Raw genomic sequence first — 19,920 nt, 5'->3', positions numbered from 1 at the left:
CTTTTGGAAGCAGATCGCCAGGCCTTTCTTCCAGGAGCCTCTGGGTGGGTTCGAACTGCCAACATTTTGGTTCACAGTCAAGCGCTTAACCATTTGCGCCATCCAGGGACTCCTAAATCTCAACACAAGCCCTTCTTAAAGCCTGACCAACCTACGTACCATTTGCCATGGGGCCAGTCATCTCCAACACGAGCTGCAAAAGGTACCCACCTTTACCTTCTTGCTAGAGGTGTAAAAGGTAACTAACAAAGACCAAGTGATAATAATAAAGTAAGATGCCACTGCAGGGGCCTGGCCTGGGACATTTCAGCTTCTGTTCCAACACTGATCTTTTGGACTAGCTTACCCAAATGCCTTTTCCTTCCAGAACAGGTATGCACAGGTCCCTGCCTTCTTAAAAGGAGTTCTGAAGTATAGACGTTTTCTTTTTAATTAAAAAAAACTGCACTGTCTTTTATGTGCCAGTCTAAGACTTTTTGGCTTCAGGAGCCTGGCTGCAAGGTTTACTTAAAAGTGCCTTTAGTTATTTAACTGAAGCAAATGCCTTTAATTATTAAAAACGTACTTAAATGGGTACCTTCGTTTTGCTGCTGGTAACCACCAGGGACTCTCTCTCTGTTTCAGAGGCCCCCTCCCCCAGGAAACTCCGCAATGACTCACCAGGTATCATGCCTTCAGCTTTGCAGCTCATGTGTGTTGCACTCAGTTCTATTTTCTTTCTTCCCGTCGCCCCCCACCCTCCTTTTTTTGGCCCTTGCAAATTTCCGTGAGATTCCTGCAAAATCTGAAGGCCTGGATATCTTAGTTCAAAACTGTCTTGAATCAAAACCAAGATAAATGTGACTCTAAGACCTCATCTCTCGACCCATTTTCCTTCCTCTCTTCTGGACGGCGCTTTGGCATACGACACGGCACTGAACAACGGGACCTTATCACCGTGTATTAATGAGATTTAGAGGCTGTATGTTGCTTAGATTTTTCTTACCTGCATGGTGAGGGCCTCTCTTACACTGTTGTTAGGATGCACAGCTCTCCTCCCTTGTACAGTTAAGACACCCCACTGAGTGGATATGACAATTCCACTATTGAGGTACACGCCTGGAGAATGTACTTGATTTTGATCTGGCTGGTCTGGTTCACAAATCAGAAAGAACAGGGCACAGGTCCATGACAACCACGGCCCAGCAACTTGTCCTCCCAATCAAGCTTTCACAAACTTGCCTGCAAAGGAAATGAACACTCGCTGTGATGTTTTACAAATGCTGGGATTGCACAAGGCTTAAGCAAGATGTAGCTGCTTACTGCATTGCTGGGGCAAGAGGGGGGAAGCCGGGCACTGCAAAACCAAGCGCTTGCAGACCCTTGTCCAGAAGCCTCACAGCCATGTTCAAGGACAGGGGAATGGACACTCAAGACTCAAGGAAGCCCACCGGGCCCTTCACAAGAGAGTGAAGAGGGCTCTACCTCTCTGAAGTGTAACAACGTTTTCAATGTGAAGTTAGGCAACTGGGGCCTGATTTCCCTCTCCCCACCTCTTGAGAGGCCAAACAAGCCCTAGCTGTGTCCATCTTCTCTTTTGGAGAATCTCAGCTTTGCTGTCGCTACCCAAATACTTAAAGCTGGAAGAGGTGTTGGCAAGAGCTTTAGTGTCGGTTTCACAGGGGAGCAGGTATGTCTGTAGGACCCACAGCTTTTGAGCCACTCTAATTGGAATCATAGGAATAAGCTGAAATAAAGGGTAGGCTGGAGTGAAGGACCCAACAGTTGGAGGGAAACTGAGTCCTTGCAAAGTGGCAGGGTGCTTACCCTCTTGTCCTTAGATCTGGTGTGACAACAGTGCCCTGGAGGAGTTCTCTGAGTCCATGAATAGCATCCAAATTCTCCAGGATCAGACTCTGTAAGAAAACCTTTAGAGGGGTCCCTTACTTCTGTAGCAGACATAGCCAGGGGCAGCCCTTGCCTAGGGTTTGAAACCCATCTCCTCTGAGAGGCACCGCAGCCAGAACATTCCTTGTGGGAATGGCGTCCCAGCAGGGCTTACGACGACCCAGGGCACAATTTACTTCTTAGATCAGGGGCACAAACTTATCCACTGAACTCTCTTCTAGTTAGCAAATACTGACTCTCCCAAAAGGTAAAACAAGAGTCCCTGGAGCCTTGAAGCTCAGATTAGGTACTATTTCCAAGTCCTGGGGAATCCTGCTGAGAAGGCCTTTCTCTCGCCTGCCTCTCACTGGTTTTGAACCTGGAGGGTCGAGGTGGAAGGATCTGTACAGACAGACATACAGCCAACAGTGCAAACTACTATTGCTCCTGCTCTTTTCACCCCTCACTTTGGGACCCCTTCTGTTGGACCCAAGTTCTTAGAAAACCTAGTGCTACAGAATACGGCTTCTACAGGTCACTCCTAGGAAGAGAGTAATGGAAAGTTAGTTCTAAGGGAGCTGGAGCCTAAAGCTTCCCTCCAGAGTGAGTGGAGCTGGCCTGAGACTCTCTAGTTGGATGGCTACAACTTTAAGTATTTATTCCTGATCGCTGCACCTCGGGAAGCACCACCCTCTGAAGCTGGGTGGGCTTTACCAGCTGGGTTTCTCACACACCCCTTCCCCCAAAAGGCTCACGTCGGGACTCCCTTTCTCAGCGATCACGAATCTCTGGACCTTGCTTATGCCTCTAGTCTTAACTGTCTGAGTCGTTTCTTTTGACTAAAGGTTGGTAACTGGGGTGGGCTTACCCTCGTGACTTCTCCATCCAGCCTTTGGGTGATGAGCAGGTCATTTTCCTTACAAAAAGTTTGCTTTCTTCTGAGACATCCTGAAATGAGTTTAGGCCTGTGCTCCAATTCAGGTCAAATGAACCCAATAGTGATTATTTGTTGTGATCCTGAAAACCTCTAACGCTTCTTCCAAACAGCAAAGGTTAACTGCAGGTGGGTCTGGCTTTTCCTCCTCCTGCCCACCTCAGCCCCTTACCCCCCACCCAAAATCTCACTTCACATGACCAGCCCTTCCTGTGAAAGCAGGGCAGGCCTGGCTGGTAACTCAAAGGTGGCATTTGGCAGGACCAGAGAAGAGAGGGAGGGGAAGGTAAGGACAGAGAGAGGGGCATCCTACCAGCTAGAGGTAAAATACACCTCAGATTATTACTATGTGTAACTTATTTTTCTAACAAATATTCGCTGAGCATCTATTCACACACAGCGCCTACCACCGTGAGCAAACAGACACAATCCCGCCCTGATGGAACTCAGTCCAAGAAGCTCCACACTAGCAGGGGGTGCTGTCTTGCTCTTTAGCCAAGGAGAATCCTCTGTCCCACTCCTCAGCCTGCTTCCCCCCACCCTCCACTCCCTGCCAGAAACCACTGGGCAGCTCTTGCCCCACAAGGGATGAATAAAAAACAAAGGGAAGCATAAATCTCCATCTCCCTTTTCATTTTTCTTTTAAAATAAAAGGCCGCAGATCAGAATCCTGTGAGCTACTAAATGGTTGAGCCAAACATTTTTTTTTTAAAGCAGACAATCTTGCTTTGAAACGCCTAAATCCTCCCCATTTCAGCTGATTAAATACCTTAAGAGAGGTCAGAATTTGTTGACTTCAACCTGAATATCTGTGAATGATTTAAGTTTGTCTCTGTTTGGTTTTGCCCCTTATTAAGAAAAGAAATCTATTCCAATTTTCAGGGAGACTTTTTTTTTTTTTACTAAGGAAACGTTCTCTTACAACCCACAGGCGAGGAAACGAGACCTCTTTCGTTCCCTCTAGAAGGTCTGGAGGACGGAGAGTTATTGAAAACGCGGATGGTGCTGAGGAGGACACGGAGGCTCGTGACGCGGACTTCAACGGAACCAAAGCCAGTGAATAAGCGACTGGCGGGTTTTGCACCTCAGCAGGAAAAAAACTGAACAAGACAAAACCCAGCAGACAATACTTAGCACTGTCAAAATCCGTTTTCAAATTCCAAACACCACAGACACCCATCACAATGAATATAAAAACACCACCCTGTATTCAGGGTATAAATTTAAGTTTTATGCTGTACCAGATGAGAAAAACCCAACAGAAAACACAAACACACCCTCTCGCTCTATCGATGAATTGTGCAGAGATTTTGAGTTTAGAAAAATATATCACAGTAACCAATCACTGGCAACTTAGTTTTCATGAAATGGGGAGGAAGTCACCAAAATTGGTGCTGATGCCCCCCCGCCCCACTCCCAAATCATTCCCTATCCCGTGTACCCTTCAAACTCCTTGAGCTGGCCCTTGTTTGAGAATTCTTTTTTTCCCTCCTGGTTACCACACCTCTGACACACACAATTCACCAAGACCAAGTGCCTTCTTTAGTCACAAGGATTTTAAAAAAAGAGAAACTCTGCTCAGACGGTTAAGAGCAGGAATGTTACACTGTTTTATATGCACCCCAATTATATGCACTAATAAACGGTTATAAATCACTGGAATATAGTGGGCTTTTCTGTTGAGCGATCTCCTATAGAGCAAAAGAGAGGACGGGGCAGGGGTTCTCACTGAATCGTCACAACAAGCCTGTGAAGTCAGGGTTATTTCATCAGTGGGGAAATTGAGACCTAGGGAGGTAGACTAAGTTGCCCAAGATCTGACAGATCTCTTCTCACAAACGATCTCAAGAAGAGAGAGAGACAAAGTGAAACGTCTGAGGGAACTTCTCCAGTCAGGATATGGGCGGCTTTAGGCCAGAGGAGTAGGATGATGTGCTGGGGTCAGCACAGCACCGCCTCCTGGACTGTCCACTGATGACCTGGAAGAACATCTTTATTAATTGGAACTGATATGTACATAATATGAGTAGTATAAAACATCCTTGGAATTTTTAAGTTAAAATACAAGATTTCTACTACTGCCTTCTTTCACCCAGCAAAGGTCAACAAGCTTTCAGTAAAGGCTGGATAGTAAGTATTTTAGGTTTTGCAAGCTATGTATGGTCTCTGCCGCATAGTCTTTTTTTTTTAAACAACCCCTTAAAAACGTAAAAACCATTGTTTGCTCGAGGGCTGTACACGCACAAGCTGTGGGCCTTTTCCTTCTTCAGCTTGAGAGTCTCAGCAGAGATCGGCTCGCCACGGTTCTGTTCAACACAGACTGCTCCATACACCAACCCGTGGGATAAAACAGATTGGAGAAGAAAGAGAGAAACTAAAAAAAACTCAGCTGAATGACCAAATGCCAGTATGCCTTTAGCAATACACAAATATATCCCAAACACATTCCTAAAAAGCCGACTTGCATGGAATTTTTTTAAAACATTCAATATTTTTCATATTTAGTGAGTTGGTTAAAAATAAAAAACTGTTTCCCACCACCATGTGTGCAAACAGAAGTACAAACATATGAATCAGTATTGATTAAACACCACCACCAACTAATTGAACAGTGATTTCTCTTGATTTTTATTGTTCTTTTAAAAAAATAAAAGCACATCTTTTACGGATACAGGTTAAGGAGGTTTCTTGGGGTAACAAACCAGGCACAGTTTAGTTCTTCTGGGGCTTTCAGTAGCACTTAAAAATTTCTATTTTCAGTCAAAGACATTTTTGCTGTTCTTTCGGAAAATAACTTAGTAATCACAGGAAAGTCATTAAGGGATGAGCATGCTCCTGAAATTAGTATGTGTGTGTGGTGTTTTTTTACTTGATTCTGAAAGTGTGAGAATGTAGTCATAACAAGCAGTGCTGAGGATGGATACACACCGTCAAGTGCTGGAAATCCTGTGTTCATTTCCTTGTTTGAAAAGGAAGCTTCCAACAACAATCCTGGTGTTTTCATCTTATTTGAAGGTCAGCGATTAATTTATCATGGCTTTGAATGAAGTCCTGTTCGCAGGGACTGCACTGCCAAGGCCACTCTGCTCCGTGACCCCCAGGGTCCGGAAGCTGAGGTCACCCCCACACGGGGGTGTGCAGGAGAACTAACGCTCAGGACTTACCTAAAGAGGACACAGATTTCCCCTGACCCTGGGTCAGCAGGACATTTACTCTCCTCAACCTCACTTCTAAAAGCCTCAATGAGTGGCAGGTTAAAATGTCTCAGAGGTGCACTACCACTGTTTAAAAAAGGCATATGCCTAGTCCATTCTTTATTTCTAGACATGATTTAAGTCCACCAGTCCTTACTGTGCTTTCATAAAGCACTGCAGATTTTGTTCTGGAGAATTCCAGCTGGGTGGGGGCTGGGGGTGAATGCGTGAAAAGCAGATGTGAGCCTCTGGGAAGAACTCAGAGACACCTAGGTTTATGGAGTCTCCAGACATTTAAAACACCTCTCCAGACCACTGGGGATTCTTGGGTTAGTGTAAACCCTGGTCTCATCACCCACCCCTTAGAGCTCTTCCCAGAGGATCCAGTCTGCCCCTGTCCCTTTGCCACACACAACAACAGTGGGGCTTGGGGGTCATCAGACAACCTTTCACCAGGACAAGCACCAGGAGCCACTGATGACAGCCTCAAGTCATGTGTTTGGGCCACAAAGCACAAAGCTAACTATGGTGACTGCTGGCTATTTTTTCTCAAACTAAACATAAAACAATAACGACAACAACAACAAAAAAAACCAACTAGTTTAAAGAGTGGAAGAAAGGTAACAATTTCTGAACAAACACCAGGGCTTCAGCTTCTGTGGTTTTCCTAAAGCAACATCTTGACTACACCCTGGGCTGATGGCAGCGATGGTGAGGAAATATTTGAAGGCGACTTCCCAAATTCCAGGCGTTTTCCCAACCTTCAGACAGAACAAACCAAATTAAGCTGATATGACAGCTGTTACAACTGGCTAGCATCAAGGCACACAAGATATAAGAACGAATATCAAAAGAGTCAGGAGCAGTGTCTCATCATGCCTCAATTTTCTCTCCCGTGAAATGAAGAAAAGCACGCTGCTATCTATCTCGCGCATTCCCGAGGCTGCACAGAAGTCCAGGCTCAGAAGCCCCTCTGACAAGGCCACTTCTAAAGGTCTGGAAGTCGTGTGCACGTCAGGTAAAAGAGTTCTGAATTTTCTGTCACTGGTCTGCCATAAAGGAGCCCTGGTGGCGCAGTGGTTAAGTGCTCGGCTGCTAACTGAAAGGTCAGAAGTTTGAACCCACCCACCGCTCTGCAGGAGAAAGATGTGGCAGTCTGCTTTTGTGAAGATTACAGCCTTGGAAACCCTATGGGGCAGTTCTACTCTGTCCTACAAGGTTGCCATGAGTCAGAACTGACGAGGCAGCAACAGGTTTTGGTTCTGGCTGGTCTGTCACAGACCCGTCATACTTACGTGGCCTGCGGCGATGGTGGACATATTTTACAAAATTGCCAAATCTGGAAGCTGCCCTGATTTTCCTTATGCATGAAAATAAATGACACTGCTGGAGGTCAGATCTGTATTTTCCAGTAGGGTGACTGGCTAGAATTTAGTGCCAGTTTTCTGAAGGTTCTAAAGATTAAAAAATAATAATAATAACCCTGCTCTGGGAGAAGCAAGGCACTGTTTGCAGTTCAGCTCCCAAACAAGTGATTTCTACAGGACATGCTCACAGCAAGATTGTAAGTCAGTGCTGCAAAATCAAAAATAAAAATGACTCTCTCCTTGGCTGTTTGCCCAGACCAGAAGACATCACCCAATCCTGTCTCAAGGGAAGAGGTAGACAATAAGGTATGCTGATGTAATCCTATAACTTTTAAAAAATGGCTACGGGTTAGGGGTTAGAGTCTCCCATCTGGAATGGCCAGGTCCCCACTACCAAGCAGGTATATCAAAAGGTACTAACTCTTTATCACCCAAAGGCACGCTGGTGCTGCTGGTCCGTTTGTCGATGCTGTCTCTGTTCTTGCTACCCCACCCTGAGGGTGGGCCACTTGTTCGGTTTGGGGACTGATCATACACGAAGTTCCGGCAGGATGCAAGTTTGGATTCCAGGGCCTGGAGACAAACATGCCATGATGGTTAATTTTACGCATCAACTATGGTTTTATGCTAGACTATTATTTCCAGCGGTCTTGCCAAACACTAGACTAGCTGTTGTTCCATAATGTAATGCAATGTAATGTTATCACCTTCCATAATATAATCAATCAGTTGAAATGGTCTGCTTCAGACTACAGATATATATTTTGGCAGAACTTGCTCTCCCTTTTGACTCTGCACCCTGCCTACTGCCTGTCCTACAAATCTTGGGATGCAAGCCTGCAGAAGTCTCCAGCCTGCCACCTGGCCTATGGATTTTGGACTTTTCAGCCCCCTACAATCCCATGAGAATGCAGAAGTCTCCAGCCTGCCACCTGGCCTATGGATTTTGGACTTGTCAGCCCCCTACAATCCCATGAGAATGCAGGTGTCTCCAGCCTGCCACCTGGCCTACGGATTTTGGACTGTCAGCCCCCCACAAGCCTGCAGAAGTCTCCTGCCTACTGTCTGACCTACAGATTTTGGACTTTCTAGCCCCTACAATTGCAGGAGCCAATCCCTTGAAGTAAATCAATCTCTTTCCCTCTCCTCCCCTCCTTCTCTCTGTGTGTATCTGTACACACACACACACACACACACACACACACCTATCCCCAGTGGTGCAGTGGTTAAACTTTCGGCTGCTAACCAAGTGGTTGGCGGTTTGAAACCAACAGCCACTCCTTAGAAGCCCTATGGGGTAGTTCTACCCTGTCCTACAGGGTCACTATGAGTCAGAATTGACTGGACAGCAACGGGTTTTTGGGTTTTATTATCCAACTTTGTCTCCAGGAAACACAAAATCGCTCATTTCTTTTACCTTGTTAACATGCACAAGGACTTTGCCTTGCTGTAAACAGACCCTGCAGAAATCCAAAGGGCACTGAGACCACCCAGTGTCTCTATACTATAACTGTGCTAAGTATTAACACTAAGACCTGTTTATACAACAGGTAACCAGTCAGCTCAAAAGCCAACAGTGAAAATGTAAGAAATGAGTCACAAGCTTCTATTAAGTTATAGCTGTCAGACAAGCTGGCAGGGTTTAAATTCTGTGGCCTTCCAGGTACCACTTTTAAATATAAAGGAGACAACTACAGGAACGCCTATGCTATTTCTTAAGCACAGAAGAAACCCTCCCTGTAATTAATATAAAACCTGTGAGCTCAAGTTCCTTACTATATCCTTTCAAGATTGTCTCTTAAACTCCCTCAGAAATAGAGAGAAATTTTAAATGCCCCTCAGTTTTTTCAAATTAAGAAAAAACAGACACCATCCTAATTTCCCAAATGGCCTAAAGAAAAAATTGTACAGGGAAAGAAAGAGATCCAGGAATGAAAGGGAAGATGAACATCCCACAAGAAGCTGTCTCCCTCTCCCTTCCGCCTCCCTCTCTGGGTGTATACGTATGTACATGTACGTACACATACACACACAAACACAAACACACACACACACCCTCACTGGGTCTATGTTTCTAGGGAACCCTTCATCTCTCTAATATTGAAGAGAAGAACTACTTAGCTCTGATGATTCTAAGGGACTCGAAAGAACTAGGACCACACCTAAAACTTATGAGGGCTCTCTTAAAGGGTGGAGGAGCCAGTAAAATTAACCCTCCCAAATATCCTGAAAGACAGGCAGAAGCCACACGGAACCCCATGAGCACACCGGTCTTACCCCTACTTTCCGGAGCAGGTCTCCCACGATGTTGAGGGCAGATATCCGGGCCGCGGGCGTGAGCGGGGTCCCGCCAGTGGAGTCATCCAGACCTGGGATGTGCAAAGGGGAGTGCACGTGACGTCAGCCCACAGTAATCGCTGTGTACTAACATCTCAGGATAAGAAACCACGGGGTGGGGGAGGGAAGCTCCAAAAGGATGCTGACCTCTTTATCTGTTAGCTCACTGTGTAACACACCACAAGTCTATCTGATGACCAGCGTTTCAAGTCCTTATAATGGCTACGTTAAACATTTATTTTTACATGTTGCTAGTTTTAAATAAAATCAAAACAAGTCCTCTTGAAACTCTACAAATATAGTTAACGTTAACAGCATCTGCGATGAGTGCTATATATATATATTCATGTAGACACACACACATACATGTAGAGAGAGAGAGAACAAGCAAGTGAGCCACATTTATAAGGGCCATACTCTACTCAAAGTGTGGTCAGGCCCCAGCCCAGAACTCCTAAACTGAGGTGCATTTTAAAAAGATCCCCCAGTAAACTGCCTGTATAGTAGCATGGGAAATATCCTGCTCTAGACTGTGATTCTGGGAATTCATCAGTCTCTTCACCCCAGGGAACAAGTTAAAGTCTAAGGCCCATTACCTCACTGCCATTGAGTTGATTCCGACTCATGGCGACCTTACAGTACAGGGTAGAACTGCTCCACAGGGTTTCCTAGGCTGTAATCTTTATGGGAGCAGCTCACCAGGTCTTTCTCCCATAGAGCCACTGGCAGGTTCGACCAACAACCTTTTAGTTAGCAGCCAAGGGCTTAACCACTGTGCCACCAGGGCTCCTCAAGGGGTAAGACAGAATATAGCATATAAGGCTCTGGAACCAGCCTGCCTGGGTTTGAACCCCAACTCTGCCATTTACTAGTTGTGTGACTGCAGGCAAGCTCCTTAACTTCAGCACTTCTGTCTCCTCACCCCCAAATGGGGATGAGAATAGTCTGCATCATGGGGCTGCAGTGAGGATGCAATGAGGATACATGTGCAAAGCACCCTAAGCACAGTGCCTGGTGCATACTGAGCGCTCAACAATTTGTCTCTTATGATTATTTGCCATCAAGTGGCCTGATCATAGTCTCAGAGTTCATCAATCAGCAGAGGGGCTGGGGTGATAACTTGAATTTCTTGGATTTGACCGCACAGCACAGGTTACAATCTGGGGCCCAAAGGTTGGAAACAGTCTCTAGGGGGATGCATTGCTGGGCCCATAAAATGCTTTCAAAAATTTTTATTTGGTTACTGACACTTTACATCTGGGGAATTCCATATTCAAAAGAGGATTTCTAGCTTCTTGTGGAGAATGAACAATCTATTAATGCTGGGCTCACATTCCTTGTGGTTGAGGAAAGGGGTAGCACAGACTCCACCGCCCCCCACGGCCTCACACCCAGGATGCGTCTGCCTTTACCTCGATGCTGCCCTGCAAGCATCCCAGTTTGCTCCCCTGCTGGCAGCCTGGTCCAAATCATCTCTCACCTAGGACTCACCCCAGGTTCTAACCCTGGAAAGCTTCATGAAACAGAACATCAATCTTGCCAGTTCCCCCTTCCCCTTACCACGTCTGAAGGTCCCTGGTGTGTTGAAGGTTGAGCCGAGTCCTCGATGAGCGATGGGCGTGGACGGCATGGAGCCAGTGGCCTGGACAGCGGTGTCCGTCCTTTCAGCTTCCACTGCACTGGCCATGGGGGTTCGGGGTTTCTCCTGCTTCTGCTGCACGGCCAATTCCTGCCGCAAATCTGAGCCAGAAAAGGATTCAGGGAGGTCACCCTCTTTTCAGGTGAAGTCCTTGCTTTGGTGGAGTGGGGGTGGGGGACAACACTAGACACCGGCCAGGAAAAGACCTCCCAAGATGAAAAACTCCAGGGAGAAACTAAATGAAGTGAAACCCACAGCCCTAATGAACTTGTAAAAACTACAAGATTTTTCTGTTGAGTAAAAAACAAAAAGTTTTAAATTAAAACAAAAACTATGACCAACCAAACCAAACCCACTGCTGCTGAGTTGATTCCAACTCATAGCAGCCCTACAGGACAGAGAAGAACTGTCCCACAGGGTTTCCAAGGCTACAATCTTTACAGGAGCAGACTGCCACATCTTTCTCCTGCAGAGTGCAGCTGCTGGGTTCGAACCACCAAACATTCAGTGAGTAGCTGAACACTTAAACCAACGCACCACCAGGGCTCCTTAAAACTATGACAGTGATACACTAATACCTTTACTGTTTTTTTTTTTCAAAAGGAATTCCAACGCAGTAGTGTATACAGAATACGAAATCAAAGTATTGTTCTCCCAACCCATCCCAAAATGCCCCTCCTCGTACATAAACAATCAGTACAGCATTTGGTAGATCCTTTCAACCCTTTTTATCTGCCTTTTCATACCTACAGTTTGTGTGTCTGTGTAAGCTGATTAAATGTATAATATGAATAATTCTCATTAGGCATAAATGGAAACACGGAACACTTACTGTCTAATCCCCCCTTCGATGGTATGTCATGGCAATCTTTCTATGACTACATTTAGATTGTTACCGTGTTCATTTTAGCAACTGTTTAACATTCCACAAAATAAATCTGTATGATTCATGTAACCACTGTACTACCGATGGGCATTTAGGAACAAACTATCTTTTAAAATGATAAGTTCCTTCCTTTTAATCCCCTATCTACATTAGATACCAAATTAATGTTATAAACAATTATTTGGGACTTCTTAAAACCTCTTATGCACCCAATGTGGATGATTTACTCATGTCTCGTTCCCGTTTGGAAGTTCTCCTGCTGGAACTGCTAACCTCGAAAGGTTAGAGGTTTCAGAGGTCCAAGACAAATGCAGTGTTGTCATCAAGTCACAAAAATAAGATGCTAGCTAGCAACTGCACCAACAGAATTGCTCTCCCACAAAACTCGGATGCTCCCACCAAGCACAAAGCTAGGGTGGCACATGCATGAGGTACAGACCAGGGAGATCTCTTCTGAAGTGAATTCTGCTGCCCGGAGGCACAACCCAAACACAAGGGCATCACCTGTGAGCTCTAAAACTGTATCCGGAAATGCCCACAGGGGCCTCACAGGGTTGGGCGTCCAGCCATTCTTAGCCCTGGGCCCCCCTGCCCAGAATGCCCCATGCTCTCTGACCAGACACCTGCGTACAGGGTACAGGGCAGATTTCCAGCAAATGTCACATCGCACTGGCCAGGCAATAGGACAAGGTGCTCTCAAGTGGGCTGAGGGGACGATCTAGTGAAGGAACTCGGAACAATGTCGAGCGCCTCCTGACCTCTGGCTTCATCCTTCAGTCGCTGGACGGATTCTAGGAGATTCTCCTTCTCATCAAGTTCACTTTCCAGGAAGGCATTTCTTTCGATGGCTTGATTCAAGCGCTGCTCAAAGTCTTCCAGAGACATGATTGTGGCTCTGAGTAAGAGAAAAGCAAGCTTACCCCAGAGAGCCAACAGCAGTATCCATCTGCTGCCTGCAGACCTGGGAGATTAGAAGACCACGGTGGGGCTCTAGGGTCAGATACCCCTGGGCACAAGTCCTGCACTGGCACGTCCTAAACGCCACAGGTCTGCTGGGCAAGTTACTAAGCCTCTCTGTGAGACTCGGGCTCACCACCTGTAGAATAGGGATCATCACAGTTCACACGGTGGACGAGGTAGTCCTGAGGATTAAACATGGTAACATACACACAGCACTTAGCAATGAGCCCAGATGAGCATTGCCATCAAGTTGATTCTGACTCATAGTGACCCTAAAGGACAGAGTAGAACTGCCCCATAGGGTTTCCAATGCTGTAAATCTTTACGGAAGCAGACTTCCATACCTTTCTCCCACAGAGCAACCAGTGGGTTTGAAGAGCCGACCTTTCAGTTAGCAGCCGAGCGCTTATAACCACTGAGCAACCAGGGCTCCTTTACTAGGACTACATATATGGTCCAATAACTTGAGAAAAGCGGCATACTTCTATCTTCTCTTGGATATTCGCAATACAAACTGGTATTCAGAATATCCTAATAAAATGCATACACAGTTTAACAACATATATTGAAAGAGGTAGAAGAGTCTGTCTTTAATGTCTCAGTTACCTTGAAGTTTAAAAAGTTCAAATTGCCCACCCCCTAGCCCAGCTTCCCTGCTAACAGCCACCTCCAAGCAGCATTTGTCTTATGAACTGTGTAGATATTTCATTGCAACACTGTGTTAAAGACACTGAGAAGTGCTGTAATAAAGAAACCTGTTTAAGGGAAACAGATGTCAATCTGTAAATGATGACATGAGAGCAATAAAAGCGGGAATACATAGTGTAGGTATAGAACTTTCAGATGGAGAGGAACTCAAGGCAATAACAAGAAACGAAAGACTGGTTCAAACTTTGGAAGATAAGGGTAAATTTCAAGGTAACCACAAAGAAAGTTAGCAAACCTACTCATCAAAATTAAAAAGAAAAATATAAAGACTCAGTAAACACAAAATCTATAATAGTGAAAGAAAAGAAAATCCACAAACAAAAGGAACTCAGCACACAAGAGTAAGAGGAACAAAGAAAACATCAGCACCACAAAAAAAAGCACTACAAAACGACTGCAATAAACCGATAATCACCCTGAATGTAAATGGCTGAAATGCACCCATAAAGAGACAGACAGTGGCAGAACGGATAAGAAAAACAGGATCCGTCAATATGCTGTCTACAAGCGACACACCTTAGACATACAGACATAAACATATTAAAAATCAAAGGATAGAAAAAAATAAAATAAGCAAAGAGTAACCAAAAAAGAGCAGAAGTGGCAATATTAATCTCAGATAAAATAGACTTAAGGCAAAATCAACCATAAAAGACAAGAAAGGACATTATATAATGATTAAAGGGACAATCCACCATGAGGACATAACCATAATAAATATCTATGTATCCAATGACAGGGCTCCAAAATATATAAAACAAACTCTAACAGCACTGAAAAGATAGACAGTTACACAAAAATAGTAGGAGACTTCAACACCCTACTCACGGTAAAGGACAGACCATCTAGAAAGAAACTCCACAAAGATACAGAAGATTGAAAGGCCCCAATTAACCAACCTGACCTCATAGACACATACAGAACACTCCACTCAACAGCAGAAAACTATACACTCTTTTCTAATGCACATGGAACATTCTCCAGAATAGACCACATTTTAGGCCACAAAGCAAGCCTCAATAAAATCCAAAACATCAAAATAATACGAAGAAAGCATTCTTTCTGATCACAATGCCATAAAAGTAGAAATCAATAACAGAAAAGACCAAGGGAAAAAAATCAAATACATGGAAACTGAATAACACCTTGCTTAAAAACAAGTGGGTAATAGAAGAAACCAAAGAGGGAATAAAAAATTTCCTAGAATCAAATGAGAATGAAAACACGTCATACCAAAGTCTTCGGGACACAGCAAACGCAGTGCTCAGAGGTCAATTTATAGCAATAAATGCACACAGCAAAAAAGAATGGGCCAAAATCAAAACATCAGCCCTACAACTTGGACAAATAGAGAACAGCAAAAGAAGCCCACAGGCACCAGAAGAAAAGAAATAATAAAGATTGGAGCAAAAATAAATGAAATAGAGAACAGAAAAAACAATGGAAAGAATCAACAAGACCAAAAGTTGGTTCTTTGAAAATATCGACAAATCCTTGGCCAAACAACAAAAGAAAACCAGGAAAGGAAGCAAATAACCTGAATAAGAAATGAGATGGGAGCTATCACAACAGACCCAACTGAAACTGAAAGGGTCATAAGAGAGTACTATGAAAAACTATACGCTAACAAATTTGAAAACCTAGAAGAAATGAGCAAATTTCTAGAAACACGCTACCTACCTAAACTAACACAAAGTGAGGTAGAAAATCTGAACAAACCCATAACAAGAGAAGAGACTGAAAAGGTAATTAAAAAAACTCCCAACAAAAAAACAGTCCTGGCCCAGATGACTTCACTGGAGAATTCTATCAAACATTCAGAGAAGAGCTCACATCAGAACTACTCAAACTATTTCAGAGCATAGAAAAGGAAGGGATACTTCCACATTCATTCTATGAAGCCGGCATAACTCTGATACTACAACCAGGCAAAGACATTACACAAAAGAAAATTACAGACCAGTAATGCTCATGAAGATAAATGCAAAAATTCTCAACAAAATTCTAGCCAATAGAATTCAGCATCATATTAAAAAATATATATATACCACGACCAAGCGGGATTCATACCATGTATGGAAGGATGGTTCAACATTAGAAAATCAATCAATATAATCCACCACATAAACAAAACAAAAGAATCACATGATCATCTCAATTGACACAGAAAAGGCATTCAATTAAGTCCAATACCCATTCCTGATAAAAACTCTCAATAAAATAGGAATAGAAGGGAAGTTCCTCAACATAATAAAGGCCATCAATACAAAACCAACAGCCAACAATGTTCTCATGGAGAGAGGCTGAAAACATTCCCCTTGAGAACAGGAAGAGAGCAAGGATGCCCTTCCCTTTATCATCACTCCTATTTAACATTGTGCTGGAAGTCCAAGCTAAAGCAATAAGGCAAGAAAAAGAAATAAAGGATATCCAAATTGCTAAGGAAGAAGTAGAACTATTCCTATTCACAGATGACATGATCCTAAACATAGAGAAACCCCAAAGATTCCACAAGAAAACTACTGGAACTAATAGAAAGATTCAACAGAGTAGCAGAATACAAGATCAACATATAAAAATCAGTTAGATTCCTATACATCAACAAAGAAAACTTTGAAAAGGAAATTAGGAAAACAACGCCATTTATAATAGCCCCTAAAAAGACAAAATACTTAGGGATAAATCTAACTAGGGACGTAAAATACCTACACAAAGAAAACTACAAAACACTACTGCAAGAAAGCAAAAGAGACCTACATAAATGGAAAAATATACCATGCTCATGGATGGGAAGACTCAACATTGTGAAAATGTCAATTCTACCCAAAGCGATCTGCAGATATAATACAATCCCGATCCAAATATCAACAGCATTCTTTAATAAAATGGAAAAACTAATCACCAACTTTACATGGAAAGGAAAAGAAGCTCTGTATAAACAAAGAACTACTGAAGAAGAAGAACCAAGTGCGAGGCCTCACACTATCTGATCTCAGAACCTACTATACAGCCATGGTAGTCAAAACAGCCTGGTACTGGCATGACAGACATACTGACCAATCAAACAGAATTGAGAACCCAGATGTAAACCTACCCACCTATGGTCAGCTGATATTTGACAAAGGTCCAAAGTCCATTAAGTGGGGAAAAGATAGTCTTTTTAACAAGCATTGCCGGCAAAACTTGATGTCTATCCCTTAAAAAAAAGGGCCTATACCTCACACCATACACAAAAACTAACTGAAAATGGATCAAAGACCTAAATATAAAACATAAAACAATGAAGATTATGGCAGAAAAAAATAGGAACAATGCGAGGGGCCCTAATATATGGCATAAATATAATACACACCATAACTAACAATGCACAAACACCAGAAGATAAACTAGGTAACTGGGAGCTCCTAAAAATTAAACACCTACGCTCATCAAAAGACTTCACCGAAAGAGTAAAAAGAGAAAATTTTTGGCTACAACATATCCGACAAGGGTCTAATCTCTAAAATCTACAGAATACTTCAACACCTTAACAACAAAAAGACAAATAATCCAATTAAAAAATGGGCAAAGGATATGAACAGACACTTCAAAGAAAATATTCAGGTGGCTAATGGGCACATGAAGAAATGAAGAAATGCTCATGAGCATTAGCCATTAGAGAAACGCAAATCAAAACGAGATACCACCTCATCCTGACATTACTGGCACTAATTTAAAAAAAAAAAGAAACAGAAAATAACAATTGTTGGAAAGATTGTGGGGAGACTGGAACTCTTATGCACTACTGGTGGGAATGTAAAATGGTACATTCACTATAGAAAACGATACGGCGCCTCCTTAAGAAGCTAGAAATAGGAATACCATATGATCCAGCAATCCTGCTTCTAAGAATGTATCCTAGAGAAATAAGTGTCACACAAATAGACATAAATGCACACCCATGTTCACTGCAGCATTATTCACAATAACAAAAAGATGGAAACAATCTAAGTGCCTATCAACAAATGAATGGATGAACAAATTATGCTACATAAATACAGTGAAATTCTAGGCAACGATAAAGAACAATGATGAATCTGTGAAACATTTCATAACATGAATGAATCTGGAAGGCATTATGCTGAGTGAAAGAAGTCAATCACAAAAGGACAAATATTGATGAGACCACTATTATAAAAACTCAAGAAAATGTTTACACACAGAAAAAAATAATCTTTGACAGTTACGAGCGAGGGAAGGGATGGAGAGGAGAAATCACTAACTAGACAGCAGACAAGCGTTAACTTTGGTGAAGGGAAAGACAACACAATATAGAAGTCAGCACAACTTGATCAAGGCAAAGTCATAGAAGCTTCCTGGACACATTCAAAGACTTTGAGGAACCAAGTTACTAGGGCTGAGGGCTGGGGACCGTGGCCTTGGGGGACATCTAGGTCAATTGGCATACATAGTTCATAAAGAAAATGTTCTACATCCTACTTTGGTGAGTAGCATCTGGGGTCTTAAAACTAGCAAGTGGCCATCTAAAATGACGGAATCCCCCCAAGACTATGGCCCCCAGACACCCCGCTAACTTAGAACTGAAACCACTCCCGAAGTCTACCTTTCAGCCAATGATTAGTCAGGCCTATAAAACAAGCAATAACACCCCTGAGGAGCGTGCTCCTTAGCTCAATCAAGTATATGAGACCAAACGGACAATACCTGCCCAAAAGCAAAGACAAGAAGACAGGAAGGGACAGGAAATCCGGACAAATGGACACAGGAAACATGGGGTGGAAAAGGGGAGAGTGCTGACACATTGCAGGGATTGCAATCAATGTCACAAAACAATTTGTGTATAAATTTTTGAATGAGAAACTAATTTGCACTGTAAATTTTCACGTAAAGCACAATAAAATTAACAAGAAAAAGAAACTTCTTTTAACGCTGTTTGGACAAGATACCTTCTCTTCACCTCAGTTTTCCTCATATGCAATGCAGGGTGTGGTGCGATGGATCACTTTTGTGTGGACTTTCTCACCATGGTCTTGTAACTCCCACCCAAGTGATTGGGTGGGACTGGGCAAATAGGGCAATTGTGGCCCACCAAGGGGATTGGTCAATATCGCCATCCCACTGGGCTTGAAATGAGCCATCCCAGAGGCGGGAAAGACAAGATCCCACCTCCACCAAGGAAGGAGAGCCAGGAGTGGAGCATGTCCTTTGGACGCGGGATCTCTGCACTGAGAAGCTCCTAGAAGCAGGAGACAGAGAACCATAACACTAACGGCATCGAGAAGCGGCAGCAGAGACACGGCAGCAGGAGATCCGGCAGCAGGAGACGGTGTGATAGGCTTCCCAGCCCATGGAGAGAGAGCGCTAAGTACCTTTGGGCAGAGGCCTAGGGCCAAGGAGAGGCATGCCTGCGAGCACAGCTGGGGAGAGGCTATCCTGACAGAAGAACTGTATCCTGGAGTGTTCCTGAGCCTGAACTGTAACCTATTACTTCCCTAATAAACCCCATAATCATGAGTATTGTCCGTGGCCACTGCAATGAATTACTGAATCCAGGAGAGAAGCAGAGAAGTAGAGCACTGTGGGAAGGACGGTTGGTGTCAGAAGTGGTAAAGATGGCGGAGAGAGGAGGCTTGTCTGGTCTCCGCCTCATGGGAGTCCGCCTTGGGATATTGATCTTGATTCTCCTTCCTCCTTGTGAAGTTAGAGGAGGTCAGATGCTGCACCCACATCATTTTTACACAGGTGTAGTAATAGTACCTCCACCTAGGGTTGGGGGGCAATAAAGTAATATACAAAGCACACAACAGATGTTTCACACATAAGTGCTCAACAAGTATCAGCGATTTTTATTGTTGACCCTGTGTTTGTCTCCAGAAGACCTTTAACATCCTGCTAACTGTAGTAACTATAAATCTTGCGCTTTGAGGACTAAGGTGCACCTAACCCAAGCCATGGTATTTTCAGTCTCCTCATGTGCATGCGAAAGCTGAACAATGAACAAGGAAGAACGAAGAAGAACTAATGCCTTT

The 19,920-nt window shown here is 43.7% G+C and overlaps 2 protein-coding genes across 9 annotated transcripts in view; one reads left to right on the top strand and one right to left on the bottom strand.

Annotated features, from left to right (window-relative positions):
* Nucleotides 1–3,901, top strand: part of MYH11 (myosin heavy chain 11) — a 147,266-nt gene extending 143,365 nt beyond the window's left edge. For 2 of the 4 annotated variants that reach the window (XM_004373283.1, XM_004373282.1), the window contains 2 exons: nt 625–663; nt 3,732–3,901. In XM_004373283.1, the coding sequence (XP_004373340.1) occupies nt 625–655 (31 nt within the window). In that variant the 3' untranslated portion in view covers nt 656–663; nt 3,732–3,901. The remainder of the gene's footprint in view (nt 1–624; nt 664–3,731) is intronic. The other 2 variants (XM_004373285.2, XM_004373281.1) reach the window with 1 other exon arrangement.
* An 859-nt stretch (nt 3,902–4,760) lies between these two features.
* NDE1 (nudE neurodevelopment protein 1) overlaps nt 4,761–19,920 on the bottom strand; it is a 43,620-nt gene continuing 28,460 nt past the window's right edge. For 2 of the 5 annotated variants that reach the window (XM_023728498.1, XM_004373280.2), the window contains exons 5-9: nt 12,982–13,118; nt 11,259–11,438; nt 9,639–9,730; nt 7,783–7,934; nt 4,761–6,755 (exon numbers count right to left, since the gene is read on the bottom strand). In XM_023728498.1, coding sequence (XP_023584266.1) covers nt 6,662–6,755; nt 7,783–7,934; nt 9,639–9,730; nt 11,259–11,438; nt 12,982–13,118 — 655 coding nt within the window. In that variant the 3' untranslated portion in view covers nt 4,761–6,661. The remainder of the gene's footprint in view (nt 6,756–7,782; nt 7,935–9,638; nt 9,731–11,258; nt 11,439–12,981; nt 13,119–19,920) is intronic. The other 3 variants (XM_023728496.1, XM_023728497.1, XM_023728495.1) reach the window with 2 other exon arrangements.

This window comes from Trichechus manatus, unplaced genomic scaffold (assembly GCF_000243295.1).
Source record: "Trichechus manatus latirostris isolate Lorelei unplaced genomic scaffold, TriManLat1.0 scaffold00024, whole genome shotgun sequence".
NCBI lineage: Eukaryota > Metazoa > Chordata > Mammalia > Sirenia > Trichechidae > Trichechus > Trichechus manatus.
The sequence above is the reverse complement of the archived record's forward strand: the minus strand, read 5'-3'. Positions and strand labels throughout refer to the sequence as shown.